The sequence below is a fragment of the Papio anubis genome, chromosome 2 (genome assembly GCF_008728515.1).
Source record: "Papio anubis isolate 15944 chromosome 2, Panubis1.0, whole genome shotgun sequence".
NCBI classification, from domain to species: domain Eukaryota; kingdom Metazoa; phylum Chordata; class Mammalia; order Primates; family Cercopithecidae; genus Papio; species Papio anubis.
In genome coordinates this window covers 21,328,606-21,349,091 of record NC_044977.1, presented here as the reverse complement: position 1 = coordinate 21,349,091, position 20,486 = coordinate 21,328,606, and the positions used below count along the sequence as shown (strand labels likewise).

General features: G+C 37.0%; 1 protein-coding gene across 8 annotated transcripts in view; it reads left to right on the top strand.

The window, feature by feature from the left end:
• The window catches only part of SENP7 (SUMO specific peptidase 7), a 197,867-nt gene that overhangs the window by 105,845 nt on the left and 71,536 nt on the right, over positions 1-20,486 (top strand). For 6 of the 8 annotated variants that reach the window (XM_021933986.2, XM_021933983.2, XM_021933981.2 and 3 more), the window contains one exon: positions 11,501-11,695. The exons of the other annotated variants lie outside the window; for them this stretch is intronic. In XM_021933986.2, the coding sequence (XP_021789678.1) occupies positions 11,501-11,695 (195 nt within the window). The remainder of the gene's footprint in view (positions 1-11,500; positions 11,696-20,486) is intronic. 8 annotated transcript variants of the gene reach the window in all.

Below are 20,486 nucleotides of genomic sequence, written 5' to 3'. Positions count from 1 at the left end.
CCCATTTTAGAGATGAGAAGATCAATGTGTAGAGGTAGAAATTATGGTAATTAACTTGCCCAAGACTTTATAGTTATAAGGTGGTAAAATAAGAATCCAGACCTATGTTGATCCAACTTCAAAGTCCTTGCTGTTAATTCCTGTGCCATACTGCTTCTGTTTACATTTTCGCCCTTCTGAAGTTTAATTTTTTTTCATCAGTAAAGTAGGAATTGGACTTTGCTACAGATACCATATCTAATTCATTATTTTATTTTATTTTATTAAATAAATAATAAAATAACCTATACCACAGTTTCTTTATCCACTTGTTGATGGATGGGCATTTGGGTTGGTTCCACGTTTTTGCAGTTGTGAATTGTGCTGCTATAAACACATATGTGCAAGTAGCTTTTTCATATAATGACTTCCTTTCCTCTGGGTAGATACCCAGGAATGGGATTGCTGGATCAAATGGTAGTTCTACTTTTAGTTCTTTAAGGAATCTCCACACTGTTTTCCACAGTGGTTGTCCTAGTTTACTTTCCCACAAGCAGTGTAGAAAAGTTCCCTTTTCATCACATCCATGGCAACATCTACTAGTTTTTGATTTTTTGATTATGACCATTCTAGCAGGAGTAAGGTGGTACCGCATTGTAGTTTTGATTTGCATTTCCCTGATCATTTGTGATGTTGAGCACTTTTTCATATTGTTTTTGGCCATTTGTATATCTTCTTTGAGAATTGTCTATCCATGTCCTTAGCTCACTTTTTGATGAGATTGTTTGTTTTTTTCCTTGTTGATTTGTTTGCATTCGTTATAAATTCTGGATGTTAGTCCTTTGTCAGATGTATACATTGTGAAGATTTTTTTCCCACTCTGTGGGTTATCTGTTTACTCTGCTGACTGTTCCTTTTGGTATGCAGAAGCATGTTAGTTCAATTAAATCCCAGCAATTTATCTCTGTTTTTATTGCATTTGTTTTGGGTTCTTGGTCATAAAATCCTTGCCTAAGCCAATGTCTAGAAGGGTTTTTCCAATGTCATCTTCTAGAATTTTTATAGATTTAGGTCTTAGATTTAAGTCCTTAATCCATCTTGAGTTGATTTTTGTGTAAGGTGAGACATGAGGCTCCAGTTTCATTCTCCTACATGTGGCTAGCCAATTATCCCAGCACCATTTGTTGAAAAGGGTGTCCTTTCCTCACTTCATGGTTTTGTTTGCTTTGTCGAAGATCAGTTGGCTGTAAGTACTTGTGATTATTTTATTTCTGGGTTCTCTATTCTCTTCCATTGGTCTGGGTGTTTATTTTTGTATCAGTACCATGCTGTTCTGGTGACTATGGCCTTATAGTATGCGATCAGGTAATGTGATGCCAGTAGATTTGTTCTCTTTGCTTAGTCTTGCTTTGGGTATGCAGGCACTTTTTTGGTTTCATAAGAATTTTATAATTTTTTTTTCTAATTCTGTGAAGAATGATGGTGGTATTTTGATGGGAATTGCATTGAATTTGTAGATTGCTTCTAGCAATATGGTCATTTTCGCAATATTGATTCTACCCATCCATGATTATGGGATGTGTTTTCAGTTGTTTGTGTCGTCTATGATTTCTTTCAGCAGTGTTTTGTAGTTTTCCTTGTAGAGGTCTTTTGACTCCTTAGTTAGATATATTCCTAAGTATTTTATTTTTATTTTTTGGCAGCTCTTGTAAAAGGGGTTGAGTTTTGGATTTGATTCTCTGCTTGGTCGCTGTTGGTGTATAGAAGAGCTGCTGATTTGTGTACATTAATCTTATATGCAGAAACTTTGCTGAATTCTTTTATCAGTTCTAGGAGCTTTCTGGAGGAATCTTTAGGGTTTTCAAGATAAATGATCATAGTGTCAGCAAATAGGGATAGTTTGACTTCTTTATCGATTTGGATGCCCTTTATTTTTTCTCTTGTGTGATTGTTCTGGCCTGGACTTCCAGTACTGTGTTGAAGAGGAGTGTTGAGAGTGGGCATCCTTGTCTTGTTCCAGTTCTCAGAAGGAATGCTTTCAACTTTTCCCCATTCAGTATTATGTTGGCTGTGGGTTTGTCATAGATGGCTTTTATTATATTGAGGTATATCCCTTGTATGCCGATTTTGCTGAAAGTTTTAATCATAAAGAGATGCTGGATTTTGTTGAATGCTTTTTCTACATCTATTGAGGTGATCATGGGATTTTTGTTTTTAATTCTGTTTATGTGGTGTGTCGCATTTATTGACTTGCATGTGTTAAACCATCCCTGCATTCCTAATATGAAACCTGTTATCATGGTGGATTATCTCTTTGACATGTTGTTGGATTCAAACAGCTCATATTTTGTTAAGGACTTTTGTGTCTGTGTTGATCAGGGGTATTGGTCTGTAGTTTTCTTTTTTTTTATGTCCTTTCTTGATTTTGGTATGAGGGTGATACTGTCTTCATGTAATGATTTAGGGAAGGTTCCCTTTTTCTCTATCTTGTGGAATAGTGTCAGTAAGATTGGTACCAATTCTTTGAATGTCTGGTAGAATTCTGCTGTGAATCTGTCTGGTCCTGGACTTTTTTTTGTTGTTGGTAATGTTTAAATTACCATTTCAGTTCTCGCTGCTTGTTATTGGTCTGTTCAGGGTACCTAATTCTTCCTATTTTAAGCTAGGAGGGTTCTATCTTTCCAGGAATTGATTCTTCTAGGTTTTCTAGTTTATGCGTATAAAGGTGTTTATAGGAGCCTTGAATGATCTTTTGTATTTCTGTGTTGTCAGTTGTACCTCCCGTTTTGTTTCTTATTGAGCTTATTTGGATTTTCTCTCTTCTTTTCTTGGTTAATATTGCTAATGGTCTATCAATTTTATTTCTCTTTTCAAAAAACCAGCTTTTTGTTTTATTTATCTTTTATTTTTTTTGGTTTTAATTTCATTTAGTTCTGCTCTGATCTTGGTTATTTCTTTTGTTCTGCTGGGTTTGGGTTTGATTTGTTCTTGTTTCTCTAGTTCTTTGAGGTGTGACCTTAGATTGCCTGTTTGTCCTCTTTCAGACTTTCTGATGTAGGCATTTAAGGCTATGAACTTCCCTCTTAGCATCGCCTTTGCTGTGTCCCAGAGATTTTGATAGGTTGAACTGAACAACACTATTGTTGTTCAGTTGGAAAAGTTTTTAAATTTCCATCTTGATTTCATTTTTGACCCAATGATCACCAGGAGCAGGTTATTTAATTTCCATGTGTTTGCATGGTTTTGAAGGTTCTTTTTGAAGTTGATTCCCAGTTTTATTCCACTGTGGTCTGAGAGAGTGCTTGGTATAATTTCAGTTTTCTCAAATTTATAGAGGCTTGTTTTGTGGCCTATCATATGGTCTATCTTGGAGAAAGTTCCATATGCTGTTGAATAGAATGTATATTCTGCGGTTGTTGGATGGAATGTTCTGTGTATATCTGCTAAGTCCATTTGTTCCAGGGTATAGTTTAAATCCACTGTTTCTTTGTTGACTTTCTGTCTTGATGACCTGTCTAGTGCTGTGAGTGGAGTATTGAAGTCCCCCACTATTACTGTGTTGCTGTCTATCTCATTTCTTAGGTCTATTAGTAGTTGTTTTATAAATTTGGGAGCTCTAGTGTTAGATGCATATATGTTTATATTTTCCTGTTGGACTAGTCCTTTTATCCTTATATAATGTCCCTCTTTGTCTTTTCTAACTGCTGTTTCTTTAAAGTTTGTTTTGTCTGATATAAGAATAGCTACTCCCGCTTGCCTTTGCTGTCCATTTCCCTGAAATGTCTTTTCCACCCCTTTACCTTAAGTTTGTGCAAGTCCTTATGTGTTAGGTGAGTGTCTTGAAGGCAGCAGATAGTGGCTGGTGAATTGTATATCATTCTGCAATTCTGTATCTTTTAAGTGGAGCATTTAGGCCATTTACATTCAATATTAGTATTGAGATGTGAGGTACTATTCCATTTATTGTGCTATTTGTTGCCTGTATACCTTGTTTTTTGTTTTTGTTTTTGTTTTTTAAATTGTATTTGTATTTTATAGGTCCTGTGAGATTTATGTTTTAAAGAGGTTCTGTTTTGATGTGTTTCTAGGATTTATTTTAAGGTTTAGAGCTCCTTTTAGCAGTTCTTGCAGTGCTTGGTAGTGGTGAGTTCTCTTAGCATTTGTTTGTCTGAGAAAGACTGTATCTTTCGTTTGTATATGAAGCTTAGTTTCGCTTGATACAAAATTCTTGACTGATAATTGTTTTGTTTGAGGAGAGTGAAGATAGGGCTCCAGTCCCTTCTAGCTTGTAGGGTTTTTGCTGAGAAATCTGCTGTTAATCTGAGAATTTTTCTTTATAGATTACCTGGTACTTTTGTCTCACAGCTCTTAAGATTCTTTCCTTCATATTAACTTTAGATAACCTGATGACATTGTGACTAGGTGATGATCTTTTTGTGATGAATTTTCCAGATGTTCTTTGAGTTTCTTGTATTTGGATGTTTAGGTCTCCAGCAAGGCCGGGGAAGCTTTCCTCAATTATTCCCCAAAATATGTTTTCCAAACTTTTAGATTTCTCTTTTTCTTCAGGAACACCTATTATTCTTAGATTTGGTCACTTAACATAATCCCAGACTTCTTGGGGGCTTTGTTCATATTTTTTTATTCTTTTTTCTTTGTCTTTGTTGGATTGGGTTAATTTGAAGACCTGTTTTCAAGCTCTGAATTTCTTTCTTCCACTTGTTCAATTCTATTGCTGAGACTTTCCAGAGCATTTTGCATTTCTATAAGTGTGTCCATTGTTTCCTGAAGTTTGAATTGTTTTTTATTTATGCTATTTCCCCGAATATTTCTCCCTTCACCTCTTGTATCATTTTTTGGACTTCCTTACATTTGGCTTCACCTTTCTTTGGTGCCTCCCCGATTAGCTTAATAACTAACCTCCTAATTTCTTTTTCAGGTAAATCAGGGTTTTCTTCTTGGTTTGGGTCCATTGCTGGTGAGCTAGTATGATTTTTTGGAGGTGTTAAAGAACCTTATTTTGTCATATTGCCAGAGTTGGTTTTCTGGTTCCTTGTCATTTGAGTAGGCTCTGTCAGAGGGAAGGTCTAGGGCTGAAGGCTGTTGCTCAGATTCCTTTGTCCCATAGGGTGTTCCCTTGATATAGTACTCTCCCCCTTTTCCTATGGATGTGGCTTCCTGAGAGCAGAGCTGTAGTGATTGTTATCTTTCTTCTGGATGTAGCCACCCAGCTATTCTACCAGGCTCTGGACTGGTACTGGTGGTTGTCTGCACAGAGTCTTGTGACCTGAACCATCTATGGACTTCTCAGCCATGGATACCGGCACAGTATTTGGGGTGTCTGGGTCCTGCTGGTGCACTCTGCTTCCTTCGTAAGGTGTGTGGGTCCTCTCAGGCTTCCTGATTCATTCCTGCAGTTGTTCTGGAGCAAAAATTCACGATGCGAGCTTCCACATGCTGCTCTGTCTGTCCGAGTCAGAGCTGCAATCTAGTCTGCCTCCCATCCACCATTATCCCCTTTTGTTCCCAGTTCTGGAGGCAAGAAATCCAATCAAAGTGTTTTAAGGGCTGTGAGAGAAGGGCGTGTGCCAGGCCTCTCTCTTTGACTTGTAGATGTCTGTCTTCTTCCTGTGTCTCTTCACATTGTTTTCTCACTGTGCGTCTCATTGTGGTTTTTATTTGTATTTCTCTAATGATCAGTGATGTTGTGCTTTTAAAATATGATTATTGTCTGCATGTGTCTTCTTTGGAAAGATATCTGTTCATGTCCTTTGCCCACATTATAATGGGGTTGTTTGCTTTTTTCATGTTAATTTGTTTAAGTTCCTTGTAAACTCTGGAAATTAGACATTTGTTAGATAGATAGATTGCAAAAACTTTCTCCCATTCTGTAGGGTGTCTGTTCACTCTAATGATAGTTTCTTTTGCTGTGCAGAGCTGTTTAGTTTAATTAGATCCCATTTGTCAATTTTTACTTTTGTTGCAATTGCTTTTGGCATTTTTGTCATGAAATCTTTGCCTGTGCTTGCCTATGTCCTGAATGGTATTGCCTAGATTTTCTTCTAGGTTTTTTATAGTTTTAGGTTTTACATTTAAGTCTTTAATCCATTTTGAGCTAATTTTTATATATAGTGTAACAATGGGGTTCAATTTCAATTTTTTGCACATGGCTAGTTGTTTTCCCAGCACCATTATTAAATATAGAACCCTTGGTCCATTGCTTGTTTTTGTCAGGTTTGTCAAAGATCACAGAATTATAGGTGTGCAGTCTTATTTCTGGGCTCTTTATTCTTTTCCATTAGTCTGTGTGTTTATTTTTGTACCAGTACCATGGTGTTTTGGTTACTATAGCCCTATAATATGATTTGAAGGGAGATAAGATGATTCTTGCAGTTTTTTCCTTTTTGCTTAGTATTGTCTTAGTTATACGGGGTTCTTTTTCATTCCATATGAATTTTAAAGTAGTTTTTTCTAATTCTATGAAGAGTGTCATTGGTAGTACGATAAGAATAGCATTGAATCTGTAAATTGCTTTGGGAAGTATGGCCATTTTAATATTGGTACTTTCTATCCATTAGCCTGGGATGTTTCTCCATTCGTGTCTTCTCTGATTTTTTTAAGTAGTGTTTTATAGTTCTCCTTATAGAGATCTTTCACCTCCCCGGTTAACTGTATTCACAGGTATATTATTCTTTTTGTGGCTGTTATGAATGAGATTGCCTTTGTGATTTGGCTTTCCACTTGGCTGTTGTTGGTATATAGGAATGCTAGTGATTTTTGTACATTGATTTTTTTATCCTGAAACCTTGCTCAAGTTGTTTTATCAGCTGAAGGAGCTTTTGTGCTGAGACTATCGGGTTTTCTAGATAGTTGTTGCAGCACTTTTTATTCTGATTATGGTATAAATGGATATTTTCAGGAGTTTCCTGAAGTATCTATTGGCAATCTCAGTTATCTGGAATCCTTTGGCAAATTAGTATTGAGGATGTGGTATAATGGAATAGAACAGACAAAAAACCCCAAAAGATAATAGGCCCAGGTTCTTCCACTAGGAAAGCTACTTATAACTGGGCAGCTTATTTCACTTTTCTGAGCTTTGGGTTCTTCATGTTACAATAAAGAGAGGACTAATTTATTTTAAAGTTCTCTAAGGATCTAAAATTTTATGCTGCCTGGAACATAATGAAAAGAACATAGTGTCTTTATGTAGGGAAAAATAGTTGTGAAATTTTTAATTAGGGGATGTGCATTTTTTTTTAGTCACAGTGCCATTGCACACTTAACAGACTACACTCTAGTGTAAACATAGTTATATATTCACTAGGAGGCCACAAAATTCTTGTGACATGTTTTATTTTGATACTTACTTTATGGCGGGGGTCTGGAACTTAACCAGCTCTGTCTCCAAGTATATGCCTATACTTTTGTTTAAGTGAAAATGTGAACTTCACTGTACTTTGTTACCTTTGTTGTTTTATGCAGAGGCATCTAGAATGATGAATCCTTTCCGGAAGATTTTCAGTTTACTTTTCCCAGACCCATCAGAGGATATCACTGTTTGTGGTAGCTATATGAAATGTATTTCTTAAATTGTAAGACTTGAAACTTGAAATTACTTCTTGATCCTTGGGCTGTAGAATGGATGTTTTATTAGCAGGCGTGAAAACAACACGAATTTTCTTGTACTTCCCCATCAGAGCTTTTGGGTGACTAGGTGCATTGTCAACGAGCTGTAATATTTTGAAAGGAATTTTATTTATTTATTTTCTGAGTGGCAGTTCTCAAACGTGGGTTAAGTCATTTCAGTGATCCACGCTATAGACAGATGTACTGTCATCCAGTCATCCAGACATTGTAGTTCCATTTTCAGAGCACAGGCAGAGTAGATTTAGCTTTTTTTTTTTTTTTTTTTTCTGAGACAAGGTCTTGCTCTGTCGCCCAGGCTGGAATGCAGTGGCATGATCTCACTGCAACCTCTGCCTCCCAGGTTCAAGCGATTCTCCTGCCTCACCCTCTGAAGTAGCTGGAACTACAGGTGTGTACCACCATGCCTGGCTAATTTTTGTTTTGTTTTTTTTTTTAGTAGAGATGGGGTTTCGCCATGTTGGCCAGGCTGGTCTCGAACTCCTGACTTCAAGTTATCCGCTGGCCTCTGCCACCCAAAGTGCTGGGATTACAGGCGTGAGCCACCATGCTCGGCCCAATTTAGCATAATTCTTAAGGGCCATTGGATCTTTTGCATGGTAATTGAGTACTGGCTTCACAGATAAGACACCAGCTTCATTAGCCCCTAACAAGAGAGTCAGCCTATCTTTCGAACTTATGCATTGACTTTTCCTTTCTAGGTATGGAATTCCTAGATGTCAGTTTATTCCAACAGAAGTCTCTTTCATCTACGTTGAACATCTGTTGTTTACTGTAGCCACCTTCATCAGTTATCCTAGCTAGATCTTCTGGATAACTTGCTGCATCTTCTCCATCAGTACTTGCTGCTTCACCTTGCACTGTCATGTTATGGAGATAGGTTTTTTTTTTTTTTGGTTTGAGGCAGGGTCTCATTCTGTTGCCCAGCATGACTCATTTCAGCTTTGACCTCCCAGCTGGCACCATCATGGCTCACTACAACCTTGACCTCCCAAGCTAAAGTGATCCTCTTACCTCAGTCTCCCAAGTAGCTGAGGCTACAGGTGCATGCCACCATACTCAGTTAATATTTTCTATTTTTTTTTGTAGAGACAGGGTCTTACTATGTTGTCCAGGCTGAGACAACTTCTTTTCTTAAAGCTTGTAAACCAACTTTTCTTCTGCAGCTTCCTAACCTCTCTGTCTTCATAGACTTGAAGAGAGTATCTTGCTCTGAATTAGACTTTGGCTTAAGGGAATGTTGTGGCTGATTTGATCTTGTATTCAGACTACTGTAACTTTCTCCGTATCATCAGTAAGACTGTTTTTGCTTTCTTACTATTTGTGTGTTCATAGGAGTAGCATTTTTTTTTTTTTTTTTTTTTTTTTTTTTGAGATGGAGTGTCACTCTGTCGCCCAGACTGGAATGCAGTGGCAGTATCTTGGCTCACTGCAACTTCAGCCTCCTGGGTTCAAGTGATTCTTCTGCCTCAGCCTCCCGAGTAGCTGGGATTGCAGGTGCCTGCCACCACACCTGGCTAATTTTTGTATTTTTAGTAGAGATGGGGTTTCACCATGTTGGCCAGGCTGGTCTCAAACTCCTGACCTCAAGTGATCCACCTGCCTCAGCCTCCCTAAGTGCCAGGATTACAGGTGTGAGCCACTGCACCTGGCCAGGAGTAGCACTTTTAAATTTGTTCAAGAACTATTCTTTTGTATTCACAACTTGACTCTTTGCAGCAAGCAGTCTTGCTTTCAGCCTGTCTCAGCTTTCAACATGCTTTCCACACTAAGTTTAGTAAGCTTTAGTTCTTTTCTTTTTTTTTTTTTTTAAGACAAGGACTTGCTCTCTTTCCCAGGCAAATAGAGGTGGCGCAATCCTAGCTCTCTGCAGCCTTGAACTCCTGGGGTCAAGTGATGCTCCACTCTCAGCTTCCCAAGTAGCTTGGACTACAGGCATGTACTGCCATGGCTGGATGGCTCGTTAATTATGTTTTGTAGAGATGGAGTCTTGCCATGTTGCCCAGGCTGGCCTCAGTCTCCTGACCTCAAGTGATTGTCCCACCTTGACCTCCCAAAGTGCTGGGATTGCAGGTGTGAGCCACCACACCCGGCCATTTCTAGCTTTTGATTTAAAGTGAGAGACTTGTGACTCTTCCTTTCACGTGAATATTTAGAGGCCATGGTAGCGCTATTAATTGGCATAATTTCAATATTGCTGTGTCTCAGGGGATAGGGAGGAGGCCTGAGGGGAGAGAGAGAGGTAGGGGAATGGTTGGTAGGTGAAGCAGTCAGAACACACACAACGTTTGTTAATTAAGTTCAATGTCTCATGTGTGCGTGGTTTGTGGTGCTTCAAAGCAATTACAGTTGTGCCATCAAAGATCACTGATTACAGATCATCATAATAGATAAAATAATAATGAAAAGATTGAAATATTTTGAGAATTACAAAAATGTGACACAGAGACACAAAGTGAGCACATGGTGTTGGCAAAATCATGCTGATTGATGTGTTCTGCTCAAGGTTGCCACAAACCTTGCATTTGTAAAAAAACACAGTATCTGTGAGGTGCAGTAAAGTGAAGCACAATAAAATGAGGTGTGCTTGTACTCTGGCCCTTTCTGTATATTGTTTCTTACAGACAAAATGTAAGTACAGTATTGCTAGTGGCATATTGATAACAGTCAACCGGGCATCTAATAAAGAGGAGTTAGGAAAACTTTAAAATTACAGAAAAAGAACTTTAAAAAGTCACAATAATATGACTTGGGCCAGTGAATTCTGGGCTGAATATCAATATTGAAGGCATTATTGTAGTGTGGCAAAGTAATGTTCATAATAATGGCTGGCCAGCAAAGTAAAGATTGCACTAATTTTATACCAAATGTACTTCTTTATATATCAAATATACATCTTCTGTTTAAGAAGATGTCAGGCTTATATAGTGCATTTGATATAAAACTCACCAATTTAAGGTCTGGAGACTTAAAAATACACTCCAGGCTAGATGCAGTGGCTCACACCTGTAATCTCAGAATTTTGGGAGGCTGAAGTGAGAGGATTGCTTGAGCCCAGGAGTTTGAAACCAGCCTGGGCAACATAATGAGACATTGTCACCACAGAAAATAAAAAAGTAAGCTGGGTGTGGTGGCTTGTGCTTATAGTCTGAGCTACTTAAGAGGCTGAGGTGGGAGGATTACTCGAGCCGGGAGGTGGAGGCTGCAGTGAGCTGTGATTGTGTAACTGCATTCCAGTCTGAGCAACAGAGTGAGATCCTGTCTCAAAAAAGGAAAACCAACTAAACAAAAACTTTAATTTTCTAAACATTTAAATGTATTGACTCTTTTCCTGATGCTATTATATATTAGCATATATGTTATCACCATTATATGTGCTGTTTCAGTTATGGAATCTTCCATTACCAGAGATGCAGTCTGAATGATGTCTTGTTGAATTTGTCATTTGTCATTTCCCAATTGCAAGTGTGTAAATTACTTATCAAAGATCTTTCTGTTAAATGAGAAGAACAAAGATTTCTTGATTTGTAGTAAGCTGTGTTTTTAATAATTTCTGGAAAAGGAAAGAAAGCATTTTTTAGAGAAGAATTTGTTAAAATTTTAAGCCCCTCAACGGCATCCATTAGTATAATTAAAGACATTGTAGTGACAGGCTAATCTATGCTGTAAGTGATAAGAAACAAGTGCTTCTAGAAACAAAAAGATTGTGTTTTTCTAAATTTTTAAGTATTTATGGGTTAATTTCTAGGGTGGTATAGTTCAAACAGCTTTCTTGTGCTAAGATGACAATGATTGAAAATTCAGCTTCCTGGAATACATTTTTTTTTTAACTGAAAACTTCTCAGTACAGTACAGTGTTTGTTATTCTATGTGACAGGATACCCAGAGTTATATTGACGAATGTCCTGGGAACGGAGTTAGGAAGAAAATACATAAGGACCCCACCTGTAACCGAGGGAAGTTTGAGTGATACAGACAACTTGCAATCAGAGCAACTTTCTTCATCATCTGATGGCAGCCTAGAATCTTATCAAAGTCTAAACCCTCACAAGAGCTGTTATTTATCTGAAAGGTATGTTTAGTGATAACTTTACTCAAAATAATTATATTTATTTTGATATATCCTTCCCTGTTCTTTTTCACAGATACATTATTGCTAAATGTGAGGTAAATGTGCTCTGATAGTTGGTATTATTTTTCTCCCATGGTGGTTGGAATGGCTGTTGGAACCAACAGTCCATGGCTAATAATGTGTTTCAGAAGCACTGGTCACCATACTTGTGTTTTGGAAAAATGAATACAGACACTTAATGAAAATCTGGTAACCTATTTCAGTATCCCAGTTTGTCTGGTGTCATTGAAATCCATTCCTCTGACATTAGTGTATTCCCTTCTCTTTTTCTGTTCTATTTGTCCATCTATCCATCTACCCATTCAGTCTTGTCTGTGATTTTTTTTTTTTTTTAAATTTTTTTGACGTGGAGTCTCATTCTGTCACCCAGGCTGGAGTGCAGTGGCGTGATCTTGGCTCACTGCAACCTCTGCCTCCCGGGTTCAAGCGATTCTCCTACCTCAGCCTCCCAGGTAGCTGGGACGACAGGCACGTGCCACCATGCCCGGCTAATTTTTTGTATTTTTTTAGTAGAGACAGGGTTTCACCATGTTAGCCAGGATGGTCTCGATCTCCTGACCTTGTGATTTGCCTGCTTCGGGCTCCCAGAGTGCTGGGATTACAGGCATGAGCCACTACACCCGGCCTTGTCCGTTATTTTTATATTCAGACTCTAGAATTTTAACTAGTACTTGGTGCTCAGTAAATATTTTTTGAATGAATGACTGAACACATTCCTTAAAAAATGGTCTGAGATTTTCCATTAACAAATGGAAAAGCTGAATTCCATTGACAAACGTAGCTTGTTGTGCCAATAAGAGAAATGCAGATCTTAAGTTGCCTTTGTTTTAAGCTCTAGGAGAGGATTGTGTGTGGACTAGAAATAAGAAAACATCTGTGGCACAAAGCTAGGGATGGTCAGTTAGTAAATTCTGTTAGATTTATAAACTTCCATTTGCCACAAGCTTCTGAAGCTTCTCTTTTTATTTTCTGTGTTCAGCCTGTAGGATACTTTTTATATAAATGAAAAGTTGATTATCTTAATTTTTTTCCCCCGAACTATCCAAAGCTAACTTCTGGTTTGTATTTCTATTGTAAATCTAATTACATTAAATAGTACTTATAGTTGCCTTTTTAAAGATCTGCAACAAATTTTATTATTTTAAACTCTTTATTTTCTATGAATTATTGCATTTTTCTTCTTTTGGAAAATATTTTTTATTTTCACCTGGGTTCTACTTAGTGAATTAGTAATGACAATTTTAACTTTATACTTTATTAGGTCTCTAAGTTTTCCTCCCAAAATGAGAATTTCAGTGGCATTATTCACTTACTAAATTTAATGTGTAATTGGGGAAATTAGTAATGTATCTATCAAGTGGCTCATGCCTATAATCCTAGCCCTTTGGGAGGCTGAGGCAGGAGGATCACTTGAGGCCAGGAGTTCAAGACCAGCCTAGGCAGGATAGTGAGATCTTGTTTCTGCTAAAAATGAAAAAAATGAGCCAGGTGTGATGGTGCATACTTGTAGTCTCAGCTACTTGGGAGGCTGAGGTGGGAGGATCGCTTGAGCCCAGGAGTTCAAGATTGCAGTGAGCTGTGATTGCCACTGCATTCTAGCCTGGGTGACAGGGCAAGACCCTGTCTCAAAAACAACAACAGCCAGGCACAGTGGCTTATGCCTGTAATCCCAGCACTTTGGGAGGTGAAGGTGGGTGAATCACCTGAGGTCAGGAGTTCGAGACCAGCCTGACCAACATGGTGAAACCTTGTCTCTACTGAAAATACAAAATTAGCTGAGTGTGGTGGCAGGGACCTGTAATCCTTGCCTCCACCTGGGAGGCGGAGGTTGCAGTGAGCTGAGACCTCCCATTGCACTCCAGCCTGGGCAACGAATGAAATTTTGTCTCAAAAAATACACAAAAAACCAACAACAACAATAACAATAACAAAAGTATCTATCCACGCTGCAGTATAGCTGTTTGTTTCCACCTCCTCTGCTATACCATGAGCTCCTCGAGGAGAAGAGGTATTGTGTCTTATTTGCATATACTTAGTACTTAGCTCAATGTATACTAAATTTTTTGCACTTGAGTTAATGCTTATGTCATTTAATGTATGCTTCAGTTTTCTGAGTTGTGAAAAGAGAAGTAATTTTGAATGCCCTATCTACCTCACAAAAATGTTCTTTTCCTTTTCTTTTAAATCTCACTTCTGATAATTCTTTGTGCCCATAAAATATTATAAATAAAATAAATGAAAATATTATTGAAGGTACTTTCTGTTGGAGATGAAGTTGTGATGATTGAGCTTTAAGTCAAATGATGAGGAAAAAAAAAAGATTAAAAGAAAACTCAAGATGTACCATTGCCATGGAACTCAGATGACGTCAGTGCACATTTATGCTGTAAAAGTCACACTTTTGAAGATTGTATGAAACAATCAAATTGTAATCTGTACACTTCTGCCTTAATGCCATTCTGGGGCTAAGGTTTAATAATATTAATAGGTATAATATTTCCAGTCATTCCCCAAAACTATTCAGTGGGAACACTAGCTGTCCTTTAAATCCTTTCTAAATAGATGTGAAATTTCCAGGTGGTTTTGATGTGGACTTTGAAATTTCATTCTCTTGGTGACAATTTTATTTGATTCGTGTATTTGGAATAAGCATAAACTTTGGACCCAGACATCTGGATTAAGATATTAGCTGTACTGCTAATACACTGACTTACCTTGGGCAAGTTTCTTACCCTGTCTTTAAAACAGGGATAATAATACACACCTTATTGGGTTAGTGTGCAGATTTAACGAGATGATCCATGTAAAGTCCCAAGTATAATGCCAGGAAGTTAGTAGGTGATTATTAAAAGTTAGTCATTATTTTTGTGTCTCTCTTATTGGTACTGATATCAAAAGTACTATTAAAGGATATTACTATAGTTGATGTTACTGAAATATTATACAATGAGGGTGCCAACATGTGTTCCTGAGTCCACTGTTGTCATCACCATTGCTGCCAAAGCAATTGTTACAGCTTTGTTAGCCTCCCCATTTAGTTTAATAAATACTGAACTCCTTAAACCAAGCTTTAGTTCTTTCTTCCCTTAAGGTGAATTTGTTAATCTTAACCCTAAGATCATATGGAATTAAAAAAGAGCCCAAATAGCTAAAGCAGTCCTGAGTGAAAAGAATAAAACTGGAGGCATTACACTACCTGACTTCAAAATATATTACAAGACTATAGTAACCAAAACAGCATGGTATAAAAACAGACCCATAGACCAATGGAACAGAACAGAGAACCTATAAATAAATCCATGTATTTACAGCCAGCTGATTTTCATCAAAAGGTACCAAGAACATACACTGGGGAAAGGACACCCTCTTCAGTAGTGATCCTGGGAAAATATGCAGAAGAGTGAAACTAGACCCCTATATCTCACCACATATAAAAATCAACCCAAGATGGATTAAATACTTTAAATGTAAGACCTGAAACTATAAAACTACTGGAAGAAAACATAGGGGACATGCTTCTGGACATTGGTCTAGGCAAAGATTTTATGACTAAGGCCTCAAAAGCACAGGCAACAACAAAAAACACATAAATGAGACTATATTAAGCCGAATGGCTTCTGCACAGCTAAAGAGCCAACCCATCAACAGAGTAAAGAGACAACTTCCATAATGGGAGAAAATGTTTGTAAACTATTCATCCAAGAAGGGACTGATACCCAGAATATATGAGGAATCCAAACAACTCAACAGTAAAAATAAACAAATAATCCCACTAAAAAGTGTGCAAGTGACATAAAAAGACGTTTCTCAAAAGAAGACATACAAATGGCAAACAGGTATGTGACCAGTGCTCAGCATTGCTAATTATAAGGGAAAAGCAAATCAGAACTGCAATGAGATATCATCTTACCTCAGCTAGAATGGCCGTTAGAAAGACAAAGAATAGCAGATGCTGGCAAGGATGTGGAGAAAAGGAAACTCAAACACTCTCGGTGGGAATGTAAATTGGTGTAACTATTATCGAAAGCAGTATAGAGATTTCTCTGAAAACTGAAATAGATTAAAAAAATAGAAACAAAAACAAACAAACAACCCCCCCCCCAAATTTAAAAAAGAAACATAAAAATAGAACCACTGTACAATCCAGTAGTCCTGCCACTGGTATTTATCTAAAGGAAAGGAAGTCAATATACCGAAGAAATACATGCACCTACCATGTTTTTTTTTTGCAGTACATTCACCATAGCAAATATACAGAATCAACCTAAGTGTCCATCAGTGGATAATGAAAATATAGTGTCTGTTGTGTATGGAATACCATTCAGCCATAAAAAAGAATGAAATCCTGTCATATGCAGCAACATGGATGGAACTAGAGGTCATTACATGAAATAAGACAGGCACAGAAAGATAAAGATTGGATGTTCTCTCTTACATGTGAGAACTTAAATAAGTTGATCTCATAGAGGCAGAGAGTAGAATTACAAGCCCTAGAGGCTGGGAAGTGTATGTGTGGTTGGGGGCAATGGAGAGAATTTGGTTAATGGCTACTATATAGTTAGATAGAAATAATATGTTTTAATACTCAGTAGCAGAGTAGGGTGACTGTAGTGCATTGTATATTTCAAAATAGCTAGAAGAGAGGAATTGAAATGTTCCCAACACATGGAAATGATAAATACTTGAGGTGATGGATACCCCATATAATTTGACTTGATCATTACACATTCTGTGCATGTACCAAATACCACATGTACCCATGAGAATGAGTTGTTATAAACCTGTTTGTCCTGTTTAGTCTTTTTGCACACTCCTGCTTCCTCTTACACTTTTCTACCATGCTATGAAGAACAGGAAGCCCTCACTAGAAGCTGCCAGATGTAGCCACCCAGTCTTGAACTTTTCAGCTTGATTAGCTGTGAGCTAAATAAATTTCTGTTCATTATATTGTATTACCTGGTCTCAGGTGTTCAGTTACAGCAATACGAAACAGACTAAGACATTTATATTTCCCTAATTAGTGAAGTTGAGCATTTTTTCATATGTCTGTTGGGCATTTGTATATCTTCTTTTAATAAATGTCTATTCATTCTGTTAAACATTTTTAAAATTGGATTATTTGTTTGCTTTTTATAGAGTTGAGTTTCCTTACATATTTTAGATATGTATGTATCCCTAGTGAGATGTATGATTTGTGACTGTCTCCCAATCTATAGGTTGTCTCTCCACTCTGAAAATGATTTCATTGGTTGTGCAGAAGCTTTTAATTTTGATGTAATCCTTTTTGTCTGTTTTTTTGCTTTTGTTCCCTGTGCTTTTTGGGTGAGATCTAAAAAATCATTGCTCAGACCAATGTCATATAGTTATTCCCGTTTTCTTTTGGAAGTTTTACATTTTCAGGTCTTATGGTTAAATTTTTAACCCATTTTGAGTAGATTTTTGTATATGGTGAAAATAGGGGTATAGTTTCATTCTTCTGCATATGGATATCTAGTTTTCCCAGCAACATTTATTGAAGAGGGTATCCTTTTGTAGTATATGTTCTTGGTGCCTTTGTTGAAAGTCAATTGGCTCTAAATATGGGGATTTATTTCTAGGTTTTCTGTTCTGTTCCATTGGTCTGTGTATTTGTTTTTTAAAGAGATGGAGTCTTGCTTTGTCATCCAGACTGTAGTGCAGTCCACAATCATAGTTCACTGTACCCTTGAACTCTTGACTTCAAGCAATCCTCCCTCCTCAGCCTCTTGAATAGCTGGGACTACAGATGTGTACTACCACACCCAACTGTTTTTATACCAATATCATGCTGTTTTGGTTACTATAGCTTTGTAATATATTTTGAAGTCAGGTAGCATGGTGCCTTCAGCATTGTTCTTTTTGCTGAGTATTGCTTTGGTTATTTGGTATCTTTTGTGGTTCCATACGACTTTTTGGATTGGGTTTTCTACTTCTAGGAAGAATATCATTGGCATTTTGATTGGGATTGCATTTTATTTGTAGATTCTTTTGGGAAGTATGGTCATTTTAACACTATTAGTTCTAATCCATGAGCTTGGGATATCTTTCCATTTGTTTATGTCCTCTTTAATTTCTTTCACTGGTGTTTTGTAATTTCCAATTTAGAGATCTTTCAACTCTTTGGTTAAATTTATTCATAGGTGTTTTATTCCATAGCTATTCTAAGTGGAATTACTTTATTTTTTTCCCAGCTAGTTCATTGTTGGTATATGCTACTGATTTTTCTATGTTGATTCAGTGTCCTCAATTTTAATGAATTTATTAGTTATAAGAGTTTTTGGATGGAGTCTTTAGGTTTTTCTATATGTATGGTCATGTCATCTGGAAAGAGGGATAATTTGACTACCTCTTTTCTAATTTGGATGCCCTCTATTTCTTTCTCTTACCTAATTGCTCTGGATAGGACTTCTAGGACTGTGTTGAATAAGAGTGGTGAAGGTGGGCATCTTTGTCTTGTTCCAGTTCTTTGAGGAAGGGCTTCCAGATTTTATTCAATTAGTATAATTTGGCTGTAGATTTGTCATATAGGGCCTTAATCATGTTTCAGTGTGTTACTTCTGTGCCTATTTTTTGAGAGTTTTTATCATGAGGGGATATTGAATATTATCAAATGCTTTTTCTGCATCTACTGCGGTGATCACATGGTTTTTGCCCTTCATTCTAATATGAGGTACCACATTTATTGATTTGTGTGTGTTGAACCATCCTTGCATCCCTGAGATAAATCTCACTTGATCATGGTGCATTATCTTTTTGATGTGTGGTTGGATTCTGTTTGCTAGTATTCTGTTGAGGATTTTTGCATCTATGTTGCTCATATTGGCCTGAACTTTTTTTTCTCATGTCCTTGTGTAGTTTTGTTATCAGTGTAGTGCTGGCCTTGTAGAATGAGTTAGATAAAGTTTCCTCCTCTTAAGTTGTTTGGAATGGTTTGAGAAGAATTGGTGTTAGTTCCTCTTTATAAGATTGATAGAATTCAGCAATAAAACCGTCCAGTCCTGGGCTTTTCTTTGTTGATAGACCTTTTATTACTGCTTTGATCTTGTTGCTTGTTACTGGTATGTTTAGGTTTTCTCTTTCTTCCTGATTTAATCTTGTAGGTTGTATGTCTCCAGGAATTTTTCAGTTTCCTTGAGATTTTCCAATTTGCTGACATACACTTGTTCATAATACCCTCTAATTATTGTTTGTATTTCTGTGGTATCAGTTTTAATGCCTCCTTTTGTTGTTGTTGTTTTCTGATTGTATTTATTTTGGTGTTCTTTTTTTTTTTTTTTTTTAATCTTGGTTGGTATAGCCAGTGATTTTTGTTTGTCTTTAAAACACAATTTTTCATTATGTTGATCCTTTTAATTTTTCTTCCTCTATTTCATTTAATTCTTCTATGACTTTATTATCTTTTTGTTTCTACTAATTTTGGGTTTAGTTTGTTATTGCTTTTCTAGTTTTTTGAGATGCATCATTTGGTTGTTTATTTGAAATCTTTCTACTTTTTGATTTAGGTGTTTACTGCTATAAATTTCCGTCTTAGTACTGCTTTTGCTGGATCCCATATGTTATGGTATGCTGTATTTCTGTGTTTTTGTTTGTTTTAATACTTGTTAAATTTCTTTTTTATGTTTTTTCCCCTTGATCCGGTGGTTCTTCAGGAGCATGTTGTTTAAGTTCCATGTACAGTTTCTAAAGTTTCTTTGTTACTGATTTCTAGGTTTATTCCATTGCAGTCTGAGAAGATAGTTGATATGATATTGATTTTTAAAAAGGTATTGAGATTTGTTTTGTGTCTTAACATATGGTCTATCCTGGAGAATGCTCCATATGCTGATGAGAAGAATGTGTATTCTCCAGCCATGGATGAAGTGTTTTGTAAATGTCTGTTAGGCCCATTTGATCAATAGTGTAGATTAAGTCCGATGCTTTTTTGTTCAATTTCTGTCTTGATGATCTGTCCACTGTTGAGAGTAGGGGGTTGAAATCCCCCATTATTTTTGTATTGGAGTCTGTCTCTTCTTTTAGATCTGATAATATTTGCTTTATATTTCTGTGTTTTCTGATATTAAGTGCATGTATATTTGGAATTATATCCTCTTTGTCAGTTTATCCTTTATCATTATATAATGATGTTGTCTCTTTTTATAGTTTTTGACTTAAAGTCTACAAATGGAAACCAAAAGCATGATTTAAAATCTGCAAATGGAAACTGAAAGCAGACTTAAAGTTTGATGTATGCATAGCTACTCTTGCATGCTTTTGGTTTCCATTTGTGTGGAAATTTTTTTTTTTTTCGGTCAATGTATATGTTTACAGGTGATGTGAGTAGGGAGCATACAGTTGGGTCATGTATCAGTTGGGTCATTTAAAAAATGGATTCTTTCTGATTTTTTTTTTTTTTTTTTTGAGACAGAATCTCTCTCTGTTGCCTAGGCTGGAGTACAGTGGCACAATCTTGACTCACTGCAGCCTCCGCCTCCCAGGTTCAAGCAGTTCTTCTGTCTCAACCTCCCAAGTAGCTGGGACTACAGGTGCCCACCACCACACCTGGCTAATTTTTGTATTTTTAGTAGAGATGGTATTTCACCATATTGGTCAGGCTGGTCTCTAACTCCTGACCTCAGGTGATCCACCCACCTCAGCCTCCCAAAGTGCTGAGATTACAGGCATGAGCCACTGTGCCCGGCTCATATATTTCAAGTTGGGAATTTAATTCTTTTAC